Consider the following 17,805-nt stretch of genomic DNA (forward strand, 5'->3'; position numbering starts at 1 on the left):
AAATGATCTGAAATATGAATGTGGCAAACAAAGTTCAAGGTTAGTTCAATTCAGACTTAGATTTGGTTAAAATAGTGTAAAGCCCAGGGTTGAATTCATTTAAAAATGATGTTAATATCCAATCCAAAGTTTATTTGGATTGAACTTGGACTGGCCATCAAATATTAACTTTGGATCGGTTTGGGATCGGGGCTTAGGGCCAAGTTTGGACCGATCCGTAAACCTTTGGGCCAAATGATGAGAGTGAAAGTTCAGGTCCACATATATCACATACACCCTCAAAAAGTTCAAAATTATAAATTTAGATGTATAATTAGAGGTCTGAGTCTTTAACAGGTTAAACATATATCTTGTAAGTTTTTGTAAAATGAAATATTTTGAATCATGACTTTGTATGGGCCTGTGGACAGTGTACCATCTTGATAACAAGGGATGTGAATTTCTACCAGAATCCCATATATTTTAGGGTTTTGGAAGGATATTTTATTTAAATTTTATTACAAGATATATTGTTGTTCTTGAAGATTTATTTCCTTCATCACACATTGTTTTGAATGGACCCTTGATACCAAAATTCACTTAATATTCCCCCATAAATAAATATGCTTAAAAAACTCTTGTAAATATTAACATATTATACCACCCATATAATAGGGTTCGACTATCTTTAAATACAATATTTGAGAGTACGTATTTGTTCACATTTTTTAAAATAAATAAATAAATAAAAAGTACCTTATAAATATATTTAATAATAAATGTATTATTAATCTCTAAACTAAAGCCCAAATGTTGGGCATTGAGTTACATTGCCTCATGAGCAACACTTGGAAAAACAACATTCATATTATTATTATTATTTTATTTATTTATTTATTTCTTTTTATTAAGATGAGCGACTAGGCCGCTAAAAAAGGCAGGGGTGAGTACAAAACTCAACGGAGCAAGTAACAAACACAACAACAACATTCAGATTTTAAAAAAACTAAAGAGACATGTATTATCAAACTTATAATCAAGATTCAACTAGTAAAACATAATGATCGATTTGAAAATAATTAAATGCATAACCAAGCCCCAATGTCTGGTGACAAACTACATTGCCTAGTGCACAAAGTACCTAAATAGATGATAATTTTTGTTCCATCAAAGAAACATCCTGAAGGACCATCTTCAGGAAGCAATGCTAGCATTACAGGACCTTTAGCACCTTCTTCAGAACTCAAAGTCCCAAGACCCCAACTCATATCTGTTCTAACAAATCCAGGATGAACACTATTAACATAAAATGTCGGAAATTTCTTCGCAATTATCCTTGTGTATACATTAACAAACATTTTCGACACTTTATAAGCAGATAAACTAATTGGCCACCCATTTGATTCCAATTTTCCTTCTTTGAAATCATTCAGATAACTTTTCAGAAGTTCATCCAATTCCTCTTCAGTCAATCCATTTGTATCACTCAATTTTTCGACAATCTTTTCATTATTCGAAAAATGCTGCAGTAATCAAACAGTTAAATATATTCAGTATTCAGATGTATTTGATGAGTCTTAGTACTTAAAATTGATATATAATTTACCTCTAACTTTCCAAGGATTGAAGATACATTTACAATTTTCGGTTGAGTCGATAATCGGAGAAGAAAAATAAGTTCTTCGGTCATCCTTTTGGTGCCATAGTAGTTTATATTCAGACATTCTTCGGCATTCTGATACGTCTCTGTTGACACAGAAATTTTCTTGAGCAACTTGATCATCTCTTTTTCCTGCACCATTTTATAAATTTTTTTTAATTAGAATATTATTAATTTCTAACACTAATTTAGAATATATATATATATATACATATATATATACATTACACAAGCACCTCAGATTTTTCTTGTTCTTCTTCTTCTGCTGTGTAAGAATCTGAATGTATAGTAACTCCAATAATTGCTGCATTGTTTATCTTCAGTGGAAATTTAAGAAAAAAAATTAGTTATAAGTTGCTAAATAATCAAGCATTCTATGCTTTCAAGCAGACAAAATAGTTTGCTTTCCAAACTTACATAATACTAGTTGAAAAAGAAAGAGCTTCTAAATTAAAGATATATAAAGAGGAAATTAAACTAAGTTTTCAACATGCAAATCATGCAAAAAAACCATTTATTTTGCATAGTGGCAAATTATTATCAAATAAATTACAAGGTGAAAAAATTAATGGTACCAAGATATCAAGTTTGCCAAACTTTGTTTTGATGAAATGAGCTAAAGAAACAACACTGGAAGAGTCTGAAACATCAAGCTGATGAAACAAAACATCAGAAACACCAGAATTGATAAGCTTCTCAACAGCTTCAGTTCCTCTTTTCTCATCTCTTGCTGTTAATATGACCATGATTCCATTGTTTGCAAGCTGTCTAACAATCTCTAGACCAATCCCTTTGTTGGCTCCTGTCACAACAGCAATCCTGGAAAAAACAAAAATAAAAAAATATATGATGCATGAAAATGCTTGTATATGTGATTGAAGGGAAAACTTTGTTCACTGATCAGATTGCACTACCTCTTTTCAGTTGACTTGCACTTGCTTTCCATTGTTTGTGTTCAATGTTCACTACTTCCTTGTAAATGATACTTGTTTTTTGTTTGCTGAAGTTCTTTCTTGAAATAAATGTGGTTTATTTAGCGCGATAAAAAGTGGATCGCGATTTTTAATCGAGCAATCCGTCGATACTAGGATGGCAATCTCAGTCGTCCAATCCTATTAAAATTATTGTGCTGATCTACGGACGTTTGGCCATATATATATATATATATATATATATCTCTCTTCAAGTGTTTTACCCAAAATGCCCTTCTAGGGATAACCTTTTTATCTCCACCACACAAGCAATGGAGAGATCAAGGGAGGGGATATCTATTTATTTAATCAAAATTAAAATTTATATTTTTCCCAATATTTTTACTAGTTAAATAAATTATTTAATCATTCATTTTTGGGAAAAAAACTAATATTAATACAAATATATTACTCTCATTAATTAAAAAGTAATTAAATCCTTTATTTAAAAAATCCCAGTTAAAGACATTTATTTGTAACTGATATTATTTTTAATTTTATTTTTGTTTTTTAGCTAACTAATGTGAACAAACCATGAGATCAAACCCTTAACTTTTAAGTTGAGGAAGCTGGGTGAAAAATAAAATACCCACTTTTCTCCCACTTCAAAAGCTTGAGGATTTAAATACATTGATTTTTCTCTATTTATTAAAAAAATTTATTTTAAAAAAAAATAGTAAGAGAGTAGTTTGATTTTTTATTATAAACTTTTTAATTAAGTTTAACTTCTACTCAGATAGATATATAAACAAATATTTTTATTAGTAATGAGTTTAATAACTTGAAGGATGCAAGATAAATGAATGAATGACAATAACTTAAGTTATATAAAATTTTATAACATGACAATAAAATGGATACATTGAAGTCTACGAGAGCTATGCAAATAATATGATACATGATACAATAACATGATAATTTTTGAAAATACAAATAAAAATATGGAGTTATAAAAAAAAATGTAAATGTAAACTATTGTTAAAAAATTCATAATTCAGCTATATTAATTTTGAGTTCAAGACCCACTGAAAGCAATGATAATGAATAGTTATGGTGAAGCTCGCAGCCCCTTGAATAAATAAGACATTTATTACTTATAATTATATTTAAATAACTAAACAATGATATATAGATACTAGATATTTAAATAGTTATTTATATATGTGAATAATTTGTTGCACCTTGAGAGCCAATTTTTTTCTTTTTTTTTTTTGCATACTTGTATTATGCACATGTTTTGTCATGTCCATGGCGCGTCCGTGTGACACTTATAGGCCACTAGTTCATCAAGCATAATGCCATGTTCATGCTTGATGACATGGAAATTATTATTATTATTATTATTATTATTATTATTATTATTATTATTATTAGCTTGGTTGGATTTAACCACAAACATGACATTATACTAGGATATATAGTGTGATTTTACAAAAAATAATAATGTAATTTGATTTTTCAACCACACGGATGTGTCCATTTTATTTTCGAATCCTTGTTAAGAATTATGGAATTTACATCATTCTTTTCAAGTTGTTGATGTGGCAACATAGAAAAATAAAGATGGAAAAAAGTAAATATATAGTTTATATGTTTAAGAAACAAAATGACTTTAATTTATAGCTGAAAGGGGCAAAAATGTATTTTTACCTTTGTAATATTATATACTAACGCAATTTGAGTCCATAACTATTCTAATAACTTGAAAATATGGGAATTAAAATTTCTTATTATTGCTTCAAATGCATGTCATGATTTGTTTTACACCTTATAATAAATAAATAAATAAGTCTAAGTTACTTGTGGTCTTCAAATTTTACGTCATTGTTTGTAAATTAAAAAAATTAAATGTATAGACAAGCCATCACATATCACATATTTTTTATGTCTCAATCACACATTGGAGAGAGTCGAACCCTCAACCTCTATCACGACAATTGCAACAATAGTAAATTACTATTTTAGTTATAAAATTATATGAATTTATTTGTTTTGATCTTTTTGATGAATTTGCATATCATATATTAAGCTATAACGGTCTCAATATTGCTTGAAGTAAAATAAGTACATTCGTGTGCTTAGTGGGTCAAAACAAACAAATTTATAAATTTAAAAACTAAAATAATTTTTTTTCTATGATAGGAGACAAGTCATTTAAAGAATTGTTAATAGATAAACAAGTACTGAGCTACATTAGTTTTGGTGGTTTGAAAACCTCTTAAAAATATATTCTTCTACCATACAACTCTCAGAGAGGAGCACAGTGTTCTTTTTACAGGGAACTCACTATATATTTTCGAGTTGAGAGACTCGAACTCAAATCTCTTCCAACTACAAAGCAAGCACGTGAGAATCTTTAAGTTATGCCCCCATTCTCCTAAAATGAATATTTGTAAACAAATTTGTAAACTTTGTTATGATGAATTGAGCTAAAGGTACTACACTGAAAGAGTCTGAAACATAAAGCTGATGAAACAAGACATCAGACACTGAAATGGTCATGTGATTGAAGAGAATATTTTGTTCATTGATCAGAGAGCACATCTTTCCAGTTGGCTTGCTGTTGTTTTCCATTGTTTAATTCACTAGCAAATTCTTTATAATGAGATATTGATCTTTTGTCTTCTGAATGGGCTCCTAAAATATCACAAGCACAAGAGAGCAATAGATGCCTTTTCTTTTTCTTTTTTTCTTTTTTAAAAGAATAGAAAAAAAAAAACTTTATTTCTATTGCAAGGGAATGTAAAACCAAGAAAAAAACTTTATTTCTAGTTTTCTACGGTGGATATGCAAATGGAAAAGAATAATTTATTTTATATATTTATTTTTTAAAATGTGACAAACAATATCAAATGCATGTGCACAAACCTCATTTTCATTTAATGACACAGGGTTTAAATTGCAAAACTACGTCCAAAATCATAGACCCATTATTATTACCGTGTTCAACAAGACTCGATCTTACCACACTAATATTTTTCCTAATGATGCAAATGTCGCTAAGTTATAGAAGGTTTTATTTTGAAATAATCACTAAAGATGTATATATATATATATATGGTGAGTATTATGTCAACGTTCACATATACTGATTCTAAGCAAGTTGAGTATCAACCGTTGGATCAAAAATTAACGTTTGAGATTATTCAGATGCATAGTATTACAGTAATTTGATCTGAACCATCCAATCAATTTGTGCACAATAACTACATAAATCTGAAACATACTATAACCCAAAATTAAACTAATCAATCCAACTAAATCATTACCCCTCATTGTAACCCCAGCTAAATCATCATTACCCCTCAGTGCAAAATGCTTTATTTTTTTCAAAATTGGCTTTAAATTTTAAAAAAAAAATTTACTAAACACTATTAACTTTTCACCAAAACTTTGCCAATTATTAACTCTACACAAAAGCAATCCAGAAGTCATGTCTATGGCAGTGCATAAAAAGCTTTATGAAAAATCACTTCAGTTACATTAACTTCACTCAATTGAACAATATATTTTACAAATGAACTAAACACTACTAATTTTGTGCATAGCTCAATTCATTTTCACATATTTCCTTGTTTTCATTTCAATTAATATCTAAAATTTTTCACAAATTATAATCATAATTTTTTTTTTTTTGGAATACTTTTGATTTGTTTGGCACAGACAGTCCAAATTAATTATAGAATAAATGATGTAAAACTATTAATTACTCTACTTTAATAGGTCATATATATATATATATATATATATATATATATAGAGAAAACATCATATAGGGACGTCCCAGATTTAATCTATGGATGTTTTTAAATCTAAACCGTTGGATCGTTTATCCAGATGGTTGATTGATTATATAAACATGTACTGGCCTTTTTTTAATGTTCATGATCATCATGCAATCACTGTAGAGCAGCGGTTTCTACTGCTCGTAATGATAAAGCGATGATTATCCGACGGCTATTTCTTATGACGTCCTCAGATTTAAAAATCTAGGGACGTCGCTAGATGATGTATATATAGATATATATATATATATATATATATGAAAACAAACCCTTAACGAAAATCAAACATGTGATTGACATAAACCTCTTGCAACTCTAGGGATGCAAGTGGGCCGAAGATTCCCCAATCTCGTGCGAAGTACAAACAAGAACAGCCAAAGATTGTCCGGCCTCATGAGACACACAAAACAAAGGCAGAGATCTTATTTCCCGCCTCACTTGCATCCCCGTACAACTCTAACATTTAAAGAATATTATATAATCAACTCTAATAATCTTAATTTTTTGCCGACACTTTTAGGTACAATAACCACTTTAATTAGCCAAAAAGTTCTGTTATTAAGTTGGGGCAGATTCCAAAGGATGCCTCTATAAACTTAGGCAGCAATAGAAAAACCAGTGCCCAAAAATCACAAAAAGAAAGTACATGACAATGTGTCTAAACAGTTTGTTGCCAACTAAAATTTGCTTCCTCACAACATTGTTTCTGAATATTACTGAAGACATTAATTAATTGATTAATCATCTGGAGCACCACTTCTGGCTTCTCCATAGAATTCATGATTTAATCCTGTAAACAAAACAACCATTGTCTGATTTACAGATCAAACACATCACAAATCGAAAATCACAAGTTATATATATAGAGAGAGAGATTGAATATGCTGACCTCATTTTTCGTGAACGAGTGGGCTGTAAACAGGATACCACATATTGCGTTTGACGTATTCGATTATTTCTTCCTGAAGCAAAATTAACAAATAGACGATGTAATGATGTTTAATAAATTATGTTCGTGTAGAAACTAAATGCTGCAAATATGCTTGATTCACGGCCTCTAAGTATATACGGAAGTATTTCTCAGTACCTCGGACATGTGCATTAACTCTTTGTGATCAACATCTCCATGTCCTTCGGCAAGTTCTTCGGCAATGGCAGCACGAATAACAGCTGCTCCAACTTGTGTTGTGATATGCCTGATGCTGTAATGCATGCACAAAGTTATACTTTTGCAAGATCCTTGTTTTTGATATATTTATATACTCAAATTTAGGCGACCGATGAGCACATAACTGTGGTGTATTGATTGAACATATAACATCCATGAGAATGTCCTATTTTGGATGATCTGATTGACAAACTACTGATCTTATTTTCTCGACTATAATTGATAAACTATTGATCCTCTTTTCTCAAATATTATTACCACTTTATCTTAGTTAATGCAATCAACAGCACCAATAATGCTTGGTAGCTAGTTGCTCTAGAAGATTAAATTATTTGCTGATCCGGAGATGCATCAGACTGTCTTAGATGCAAACCTAGTAACGAAAACAGGTATGGGTGTCAGTATCAAGTTCTTTCATGTATATCAAAATCTCATCGGACAAGGTTTTAACATATTCGTTCACAAAGCAATACCAAGTCAATATATTCTTTTGCCTTTATCTATTTGTACAACTTCCATGTTATTGTTTCTCAGTTTTCATTCTTTAAGTGTTCATCTAGAGATGAAGGCATTTCAGAAGATGGAAAAAGGTCAGAGAGCAAGCACAAAAGAACACGAAATGCGATCTGCCACTTACCTTGAGATAGAAGGAAAGAGGATGCCCTTTTGGATGTCCCCGTCTGTGATATAAGATGCAAGGCTGTACAATCACCAATATAGAAACTTCAGAAGGATGGCAAACATTATACAAAAGAAATGGTACTTTGAAACATAAAATTGCCTGAATCTGAGCCTATATTGCCCCTAATTCACTCATTCACATAGTGGATATCATATTATGAAGCCAAGAGTTGTCATCAAGTGACCAGAAACTTAGTCATTTTCTACTTACTCAAATATGATTGCTGCTTTTCTAAGAACATTATGTATCACTAAAAATCAGTACTAACTTTGACAAAAAATTATTTGGTTCACATTTGAAATATTATTAACTAGGTTCTTGTTTTAATACATATCTAGGCCCTCTAAGAATCAACTCATCATTTTTTGTACACTTCAATGAGTTTAAGTTTGTGGTTTGCATCATTAATGGTCAATTAAAAAGATTTCATTATCAAACACCTGACACAGTGGGCCTTACTCCCCCGCTTTTAATTTACATGAATAGCCAATTCTCAACTAGAGTTAACTCAACTGGCACGTCAGAGATAAATCAGAACTTCATAGTTCATTTTATCAGGAAGGTTCACAAAGATATACCGAAATTGATGAAATCATAGAAAAAATAAAAGAAAAGAAAAGATCAAATCAAAATTTAAAAAAATAAGAGGGGATAGATAAGGGAAAGGTAAAGAGAGAAAATCTCTATCTTTCCCATGTAACTAGGTATCTCAACAGCTTCCACACTGCTGGGAAAATACATTTTAAAAGAGAAAATATGAAAACTTATCTACATATTTTGTTTTAAAAAAATTAATGAGAAGCATTTCTCATTTAATGTTGAAACTGCGGCCTCATCCTTAAAATAAATAAATAAATAAATAAATAAAATAAACAAAAAAATTAAATTCTCATGACTGAGCATGAAGCCAGCATTTCAAACTCCAGGCTTAACCAGCTGGTTATTAATTGTCTTTCAAACATAAGTATTTCCTCTTTTTATTTTAACCTGATTTTAAAACCTTGCCCGACATTTAAAGCAAGGTTAGGTGCATCTGGTTATTTAATATAGCTGACACCATTCTCCACCTAATTCCAGCAAAGACATATAACTGACCATGCATAAATGGCAGACATACATACATATATATATGTATGTATGTATGTATATATTCTGAACATAAGATCAGTCTCTTACCATTCAGCTGCAGCTTGTAGCATACCATCTGAAATAAGCCGAGCACCTGATAGAAGAGCTCCTAGACCAATGCTGCATTTCAAGTCAAAATATCAATAAAATAGTTCGAAGCCTTTAACTATTTTCTACAAATAAAAAAGTAGGCAAATTGAACACATACCCAGGAAATAAATACATGTTATTAGCCTGGTTAACAAAACCCATCTTCCCATTTCCTGCAGAAAATAGATTACCACAATATTGAGTAATACAATGAAAGAACTCTAAGAATTGGGGTGATGCAAAAACAAACCTAAAGCAACATTTTGGAAAGGGCTCCCACTAGCAAAAACAATGTTTTCTCCAGCATGTTTGAATGCATCCACAGCAGTGCATTCAGCTGCTCAAATAAAGACAAGATTTCTTAAGTACTTGAATAGGGAGCATAATTGTATCATAATCATATATAACTAAATAAAGGCTGAGTGAGCAACCATTCTTGGTTGGGTTTGACATTGCAAAAATTGCAGGTCGAGAGGAATCTGACTCTTGCATTGCTTTGAGAACCTGTCACAATAAGGTTAGTTCGAATAGGTATGAACCATACATGTCACAGCTGGCAACTCAACTCTAGCCGTATGGTACCCTAATTATAAAGGTTTGCCTTCATTTTGATGCCTCCTGCTAGCATCACACATTATACTAACCAAATTTCGACAAAAATTACATACAACCAGCATGAAATCTACACTAACAACCAATTCAAAGTAATTTTATTGTATACTATTCATAAACCTCAATAAGCATAATGCAACCTTCTCAACTAGATAGTCATATTTAACCTCCATCCATATTTCAGTAATTTCAACCATTTTGGCAAATTCTTCCAGCAGCAAAGCCTAAAAAAAAACCTTTAAATTTACATGCTAACTTGCATTGAGCTAGGATATCAATATCAATGACAGCAGACTCATGCATTGAAGAACATAGTTCAGATTCAGTCACAACAGTATTTCTCCATAAATGCAATTTATAAACTGAATTGTAAAATTTTAAATCAAAATCTCATCAACTAACCACATATCACAACATTTAAAAAAAAAACTAATCACCTGCTCATCAAAGACTCCACCAACTCCTGACAGCCCCAAAAGCACATGAGGGCTTCACTTTTCTTATCTGATATGAACATGTAAGCAACCATTAGGTTCAATTCAAAATCTAATGCACATTTTAGAAATTATGCTGCGAACAAATTGCAGAATTTGTAACATATCAAAGGATAAGCTCACAGTTTTTGGTCTCTTGAATACATTAGGTGTTTCAGTGTTTACAATATTTCAAAAATAGCATTGCCTGATTTATTGGATATAAAATAAGAATTCTGTTAAAGTTGTACCACTTCTAAGAGACTAGCACCCTCTCCAAGTCCCTCAACCTCCCCGGGACCGAATCCTCTAGCAAATGGAGCAGCTGCAGGGTCAATGTTCTTCCTGTCTTTTGTAATAAGGCCCTATACAAACCAAAGCAAATATCAATTTTTGAGTGTTTTCAGGACAATCAAATCTGATGAAAATAAATAATTACATAATAAAAAAGGAGAGTTGATTCTTGAACAATGTTCATAAGATCATGTTATTACAAGAATGAAATTTCAAGACATCTGCTCTAGTTTTTTAGCATAACAATCACTTAGTTGAACATCAAGAAGTCATTTAAGAAAGATCTAAAAATGAACTAAAGGAAAATATAATGCAGACCACAATGAGGCCATGCGTCAAATAAAAATCAAACATATTATTCAGGTCCAATTCAACCCAACAGTTCAAGCTAATAAGATGAGAGGCCTAGGTTTATATATTTAGAACCATATTTACAAAATTAGCCATATTAAAAACAAATCAAACATAATGTCCAGATCCAATTCAACTCAAAAACTTAAGTTAATAGGATGAAAGACCCGAGCTTATATTTAGATCCATATAACCAAATTAACCATGAGACAATTTACTGTCATAATCTGAAAATCAACATTTTGGAGATTGTAGTCAACTTTTGAAGAAAAATAAAAACACAATTTCTTTTTTAACTTTAAATTTAGCCAATAGAAGCAGCAGGTTAAATTAACTATCAGATGGTTTAGAAGTCATGACTAAAATCATCAAATCTCAGCATAGTCAGTTTCAGCATAATGAGATAATTCAACAACCACAACAGGTGAAATTATGTTAAAGATAATTTTTACCCGGTAGCTGACAAGTGATGATCAGCAGTGAGGTTTTATGGTTTACACATAACTATTGACATTCACATTAGCAGGAAATTGCTCAGGCAGGGAATTTATCAACATGGAAGGGCCTTCTAGAATACCATATGTATAAAAATGAAAGCTCAAAAACAAGATGGTATGAGAATGTAAAGAGAAACCGATTACAGAAGAATCGCTAAAAGGACTTCACATCTTTATCAAGTAGCCAGAACTGGTTGTTTTCTTCTGAATATTCACTTCCTAACATTCTCGAAACAGCCTGCTTAGCCATGTTAAGCACCCCTATCCCTGCACTGAGTGTTAAACATCATAATCATAATCACACTTTTCTACTTAATAACAATACAAGCATCAGGAGTGCAAAGCATTTAAAAGATACTCCAACCAAGTCCTAATACCTTCCAGCACCAACAACTACAATTTTCTGCTTTACAAAGTCCTTTAATGGCAGCCCTTGAGCTCTTACAGCACCAAAGAGTCCTGCTAGCGCAACACCAGCAGTTCCCTAGACCATATATGCATATTTGGACAAAAAAAAAATTAATACATCTCAACAAATATGACAACCTTCAAAACTATCATCATAGGGAAGACTTGAAGCAAATATAAAGATATAACCTGTATATCATCATTAAATGTGCAAAATCTTTTACGATAACGCTCAAGAGTTTCAAATGCCCACTTCATTTGAAAGTCTTCAAACTGTCAGGATTTCAAAATTGTCATCATACAATACCAAAAACACTTAGCATAGTAGGGATTCAAAATATTGTTTCTTCTAAGTATTTGACCTGTATTACTGCCTTCGGCCATCGTGCATGTGCAGCTTCCATGAATTCATCCACAATGGATAAATACTCATCACCTTCTAGCCTAGGTTGCCGTAATCCTAAATCTGGAATCACATGCCAGGGTAAGAGCAACTATTGTGCATCCAGTGCAGTTCAAGATAGGGGGAAAAATTAGAGTCAGATAATACACAGTTTTATCGAACAGAGATTTATATGGAACAATTACAATGCAGTAACATCAATGAGATGATAATTTCCAAAACAAGGTTGGAATGCTGAGTGAAAAAACCGATCAGCTTTTGTGAAATTGAGAGTAATCATATTGCATTTTGCAGCATACATTGTGTTTGAAAAATAAAGGTATATTTTCAAGGGAAAAAAATAAATGTTAGTTATAATACCTTTCTTGAGAGGGTAATAACACTAATAATTTTTACTCAATAAATACTTCCACCCTAAATGCATGAAATAAAATGAATCCAATACCTATCAAATATTTTGACATGGTCCACAAGGTACACGACACTTCATATCTTTAACAAAAAAGTATCAGACCTTATCCTCTTCACTGATCAAGACTTTCTCAAACTTCCATCTAATTATATATACACATTCCCTATTTCCAACCTTTAAGTCAAATATAAACCAAAGACTTACAACTTGACCAATCCCTTCCCAAAAAAAGTACCAGAAAACAAGCTGGAGTGTTAGTGTATAACAAGAGATATTTTCATATCATACACTCAATCAGCATGAAAAAAGTTTATCTTTTTAGACACCTTTCCCTACTTTGTATCAGGAGTACTTCACTTAATTTTTCCTGCAGTCTTGGGCTTTGGTGGTGTTTATCATGCACATTTTTTTATTCCATAAAATTTCATCAATATATACAATATGCATTACAGACCAAAACAAATTTTACCAAGGTAGGACATCAAATTTTTGCACCTCTAGTATTCCTGAATTAAGGACTACAACAAAGAACTTTGGCAAGCTACTCACAAAGTTTATCTTCAAGGAGCTTTTGATTGTTGGTACCAACATCAAGCATCACAGGAAGTATCTGCCACAGACGGTAAATATGATGAGCCGTAAGACAAAATAACCACATCATTTGATATTCACAACTCATTCCACGACAAACAGTTCCTAAAAAACTGCAACTCTTACAATTATGGCAAGCATGCAAATATCATAAAGTGGTTCTCAGTCAAGGTGAAAAAGACATAAGAAGGAAGGCATTCACTGAGTGCAGTTTCTGCTGAACTGCTAAGACAAGTAGGTCAAAATAAATGAGGTTGACACATGTTCAACATCAACAAACACAAAGGGAAAAAAATGCATAAACTGTGGCAATTCATGCTCTTGTGCCTATCTTTATACAAGCACACCAATAAAATGCACGATGTTGGCTTACACTAATGAAAATCAACAGCTGTGTATGACTAAAAACAGACTTACTCTTTGTGGATTAATACCAGCAGCAGCAACATACATGTCGAGTTTCCCAATCGGTATTCCAATACCCTGAACTCCAAGGTCTCCAAGACCCAGAATCCGGCTTCCATCTGTCAAAACTATCATGTCTACCTGAGGTTGACAGAGGAAAATAGCATGATTAGGAGCTAAAAAAAGTTCAAATGTAACTTCTAACTAAATCAAAATAGAAAGGATCAACCAACACTTTTTATGTTTTATAAGATGGTTGATTCAGGTGGAGAGCCATGGGAGTTAAACATGATATTGAACCTCTAGCTGTAAGCCGTGTTCCAACACCCAAACATCTTTGGATCCGGGAAAAAGATCATGAAAAATCTTTCTTCATTTTTATATGTCAGGAAAGGATTAGATTTTCCACATCCTTTTGTGCGAATACCGAGGATCAAGACCCTCATACAATGTCAACTATGGTACACCAACATGAAAGTACATCATGATATACCAACAAGGGTGGAAATAAAACCAGAAACGAAGAACCCCAGTAAGCTTTTCCATCCAGCACCATCAATCACAAAGGTACCATTTCCTCTCTTGAAACAACCAACTAAAACCTCATCATCAAACCCAAAAACTATAAAGATTTGATATGACTTGCTTTTGTCAAGCTCAAGTAATTCTCATTAGTATAAACCAACAAAGAAAAAAAAAAGAAGTGTAGCGGCTGCTGTTTTTGAAGCTTGAAGAGAAATTTAGCCATCTAGTAATTTTGAAGCACGTGCAAAGATGTGTACTATTTTATACAGATGCACTATCAATATAAATAAAAATATTACATGATCCATATAGTTCAAGGAGCTGGAGAATATTTATGTACCTGAGGAGATGGCCAGTTATATATCATAGACATCATTTCTCCTTTATCTTTGGCACTGAAATACATTCCTCGAGGACGTCTGAACAATCCTCCATAATTTTGACATACCAAACCTACAGTTGGAGTGTATATAATAGGAGCAAACTCCTTGATATTATCAATAAGGACCTGGAGAGTGGAGATACCAACAAAAAGTAAAGATTAAATATCATAAATTCATTGACACATCAAAACTTTCAGTACATGGAACCTACTACACATCTAAAGAGGTGCCACTGTATAATTTGGCAAAAAAAGAAAAAGAAAAGAAACAAAACACAATAAGCAGGCTAACCCTGTAGTACAACGTCTCATTTCTGTCATGCAATCTGTTGAGGATCCTCCACTTTGCTAATGCTACAATGCCTTCACGCTCACCTTTTGTATTATGCTCAAGTGATCTATATGAATCCACTAAGACAAAGAGAAAAAATAAATAATGGCAAGATTAATTCATATTTTACTATAAAAAAACTTGAGAAAGAGGGTGCTTTCCCATGTAACAGCATGGAGAGGGTGCCCACAGTCAGAACTTGTGATTTATGATAGTGTATCATAAATCAGGTATGCACCAAATACTTCATTTTAAGCATGAAACAAACTAGCAGGTTAAAAAACCAGAAATCTAGCTCGAGTGAACTAATAAAGAATTAAAACATCAAGAAAGTAGGAAATCGGAGAGCTGTAAATGGACTTTCAAAATACATGCATGTGTTTGAATTTATACACATCATGCTTTAATAGAGAAGACTAGATATATTTAGCTTCATCCATTTTATTTAACACATATAATCATAATCCTTGCAATTGACAAGAAAGTATCACATCCAAAATTGGAGAATCGGACAGATAAATATAATAAAAGATATGAACATAGAAAGAGGTGTATTTGTCATCATCATCACAAAGGCAATCATTGAAATTATGCTTTTTTTAAGAATATAAAGAGTTTTTGAGGCATTTATGGAAAAACAAAAGAAAATGACAAAAAAGTTGGTCATATTCATACTCAGCAACAACAAAAGAATAACACAATAAGTGACAAACAATCGCACAGATCATGAGTCTAGTCTAGTATTCTTCATACGAAAAAAAGGTAAGGTCCTATTGAAACTCACTAAAACGATCATATTGTTGTTCAAAAGATATAACGCGCGGTGGAAGAAGGCCTCGTAATCCAAGCCGATCCCTTTCAGTTACAGGGAAAGCAGTATCCTACAAGAAGCATACCAAAAAAGGAAAACTTATTCATCATGTGAAGAAATCCAAAATCTAGATCAAATTTTACCACTTTATGAAATCAACTGAATATAATCACACCAAAAATGCATTAACACACGAGATTTCATCATTCATATAACCAGCGAAGTATAAACGATAAACACTGCCAAATTTTCTAGTCCAATTCAGACCAAAATCACGAACTAAAAACATCATTCAAAATTAAATAAAAATCGCTCTTTTAACAATCAAAATAACAATTTTTCTAAAAACACTCAAAACCTCAGCTTCGAAAACACTCTCAAATCCCAAAAATACAAGAGATAATAAATCCAAAGATGAAAACGGACTTTGTTGAACCAGGGATCATGAAGGATGTCGGTTCCACGCTTGTGCACGATGCAAGGGCCAGGGATGGCGGCGGAGAACCGCCGGCTCTGGCGAAGGATCCGCGTAGCATGAGCGAGCTTCCACATTCCGGCGCTCAGCCTCCGAAGCTTTGGAATGGATCCCTGAGAAAACGAGAAGAGAGCACACGAGGAAAAGAGGGGAACAAGGAAAGAGGAAGGTGGGAGACTAGTGTCTGAGTTCTGGTGCCTCGCGGATTGTTATACCTTATCATGTTACTTGGTTCTGATTGGTTGAGAGAGTGGTAGAATCGTAATTATGAATAAATGGCGGGCGTACATTGGGACGGTTAAACTGGTGCCGCGAAGGAATATAGGAATCGATTCTGATTGGTTGGTAGACTTGTGAGATGCGGAGCACGCCGAAGTCACGTGATCTCTTCTTCATCAAAGAATAAATTCTTTTGGAAAGAAAAAATTCTCTGAAAAGGAGAAGGATTTGGTTTTAGTCTTAAATCTATGCCATTTTGAATTGTGCCAATAATTCGGAGAGAATATGACAGGTTCATGAATGGTGATTATGGATTAAAAAAAAAACATATATTAAAAAGCCAAAACATCATCCGGGGACTTCACAGGAACACCTCCCAGATTTTAAAAAGCTAGTGAGATAATAATCAACATGAGAGAAATAAGATAAATATGATTAATAAACAGTAGCATAAACAGTACATGAACAATGTTCTTTGGTAAACGGATTGGTCCGTTTGATTCGTTAAGAAAAACAGCATAATAGTACAAGATCTAATAGTTAGAGTACAACAACACAAGTGCTTGTGCTGCTCTATGTTTGATTTTTATTTAACAGTACAAAAAAATTTTGTGCTCATTAATGTTTGATTTGCATATAAAAACACAAAAAAACATAAATTACAATAATACTTTTTTACTATTCTATATTTGTTTTATAATAAAAAAAATATATAATAATATTTTATAAAAATTTTATCAAATTTTACGATGCCTAATAATATAACAACAAATTAAAAAATCAAGATAATTTAAAAGTATTTAATCCAAAACAAACAAACTTTTATTAATATCTTATTCCTAAAAAACAAATAAATGGATAGATATATAAATAGATAAATAAATAAATAAATTTTTAAATAGATAAATAAATAAACAAAATAAAATAAAATAAAATAAATCATGTTATCACTTTTGTAATGAGTAGTGTAAATTTTAATTTTAAATAGGGACAATTTTGTCGATGAGTTGTCATATACTTTCTTTCGAAATTTTTGTACTACGTGATTTTGCAGTACAAAAAAATTAAGAGTTGTCTCAGTCCCGAGTAGTTTGTGTTGTATTTCAGCTAGGGGTGTATTTGAGCTGAGCCGTTCGTAAGTAGCTCGGTGTTC

At 32.0% G+C, this 17,805-nt stretch overlaps 2 protein-coding genes across 2 annotated transcripts; both read right to left on the bottom strand.

Annotated features, from left to right (window-relative positions):
* Positions 1 to 1,029: 1,029 nt before the first annotated feature.
* Positions 1,030 to 2,673, bottom strand: LOC120269834 ((+)-neomenthol dehydrogenase-like). The gene is made up of 5 exons (XM_039276889.1): positions 2,554 to 2,673; positions 2,215 to 2,458; positions 1,876 to 1,956; positions 1,586 to 1,771; positions 1,030 to 1,502 (listed from the first exon to the last, which is right to left on the bottom strand). The coding sequence occupies exons 1-5, from the start codon at positions 2,583 to 2,585 to the stop codon at positions 1,059 to 1,061; spliced, it is 987 nt and encodes a 328-aa protein (XP_039132823.1). The 5' UTR covers positions 2,586 to 2,673; the 3' UTR covers positions 1,030 to 1,058.
* Positions 2,674 to 6,933: 4,260 nt separating this feature from the next.
* Positions 6,934 to 16,580, bottom strand: LOC120277097 (NAD-dependent malic enzyme 59 kDa isoform, mitochondrial). Its single transcript, XM_039283846.1, is given in 21 exon segments — positions 6,934 to 7,185; positions 7,285 to 7,357; positions 7,483 to 7,597; positions 8,201 to 8,263; positions 9,422 to 9,493; positions 9,582 to 9,636; positions 9,714 to 9,800; positions 9,895 to 9,967; positions 10,513 to 10,563; positions 10,565 to 10,579; positions 10,800 to 10,913; positions 11,860 to 11,962; positions 12,068 to 12,174; positions 12,288 to 12,371; positions 12,461 to 12,564; positions 13,463 to 13,523; positions 13,922 to 14,050; positions 14,775 to 14,942; positions 15,109 to 15,227; positions 15,932 to 16,028; positions 16,385 to 16,580. Coding segments are annotated over 20 exon segments (1,815 nt in total). The 5' UTR covers positions 16,511 to 16,580; the 3' UTR covers positions 6,934 to 7,185; position 7,285.
* Between the last annotated feature and the right edge of the window lie 1,225 nt (positions 16,581 to 17,805).

This window comes from Dioscorea cayenensis, chromosome 2, assembly GCF_009730915.1.
Source record: "Dioscorea cayenensis subsp. rotundata cultivar TDr96_F1 chromosome 2, TDr96_F1_v2_PseudoChromosome.rev07_lg8_w22 25.fasta, whole genome shotgun sequence".
In the NCBI taxonomy this organism is placed as follows: domain Eukaryota; kingdom Viridiplantae; phylum Streptophyta; class Magnoliopsida; order Dioscoreales; family Dioscoreaceae; genus Dioscorea; species Dioscorea cayenensis.

Excerpts from the sequence above, each read along its gene's own strand:
- LOC120269834 (XM_039276889.1), bottom strand. The coding sequence starts at position 2,585 with ATGGAAAGCAAGTGCAAGTCAACTGAAAAGAG. Across the intron at positions 2,459-2,553 it reads TGCAAGTCAACTGAAAAGAG|GATTGCTGTTGTGACAGGAG; the intron begins GTAGTGCAATCT and ends TGTTTTTTCCAG. Across the intron at positions 1,503-1,585 it reads CAATCCTTGGAAAGTTAGAG|CATTTTTCGAATAATGAAAA; the intron begins GTAAATTATATA and ends TGATTACTGCAG.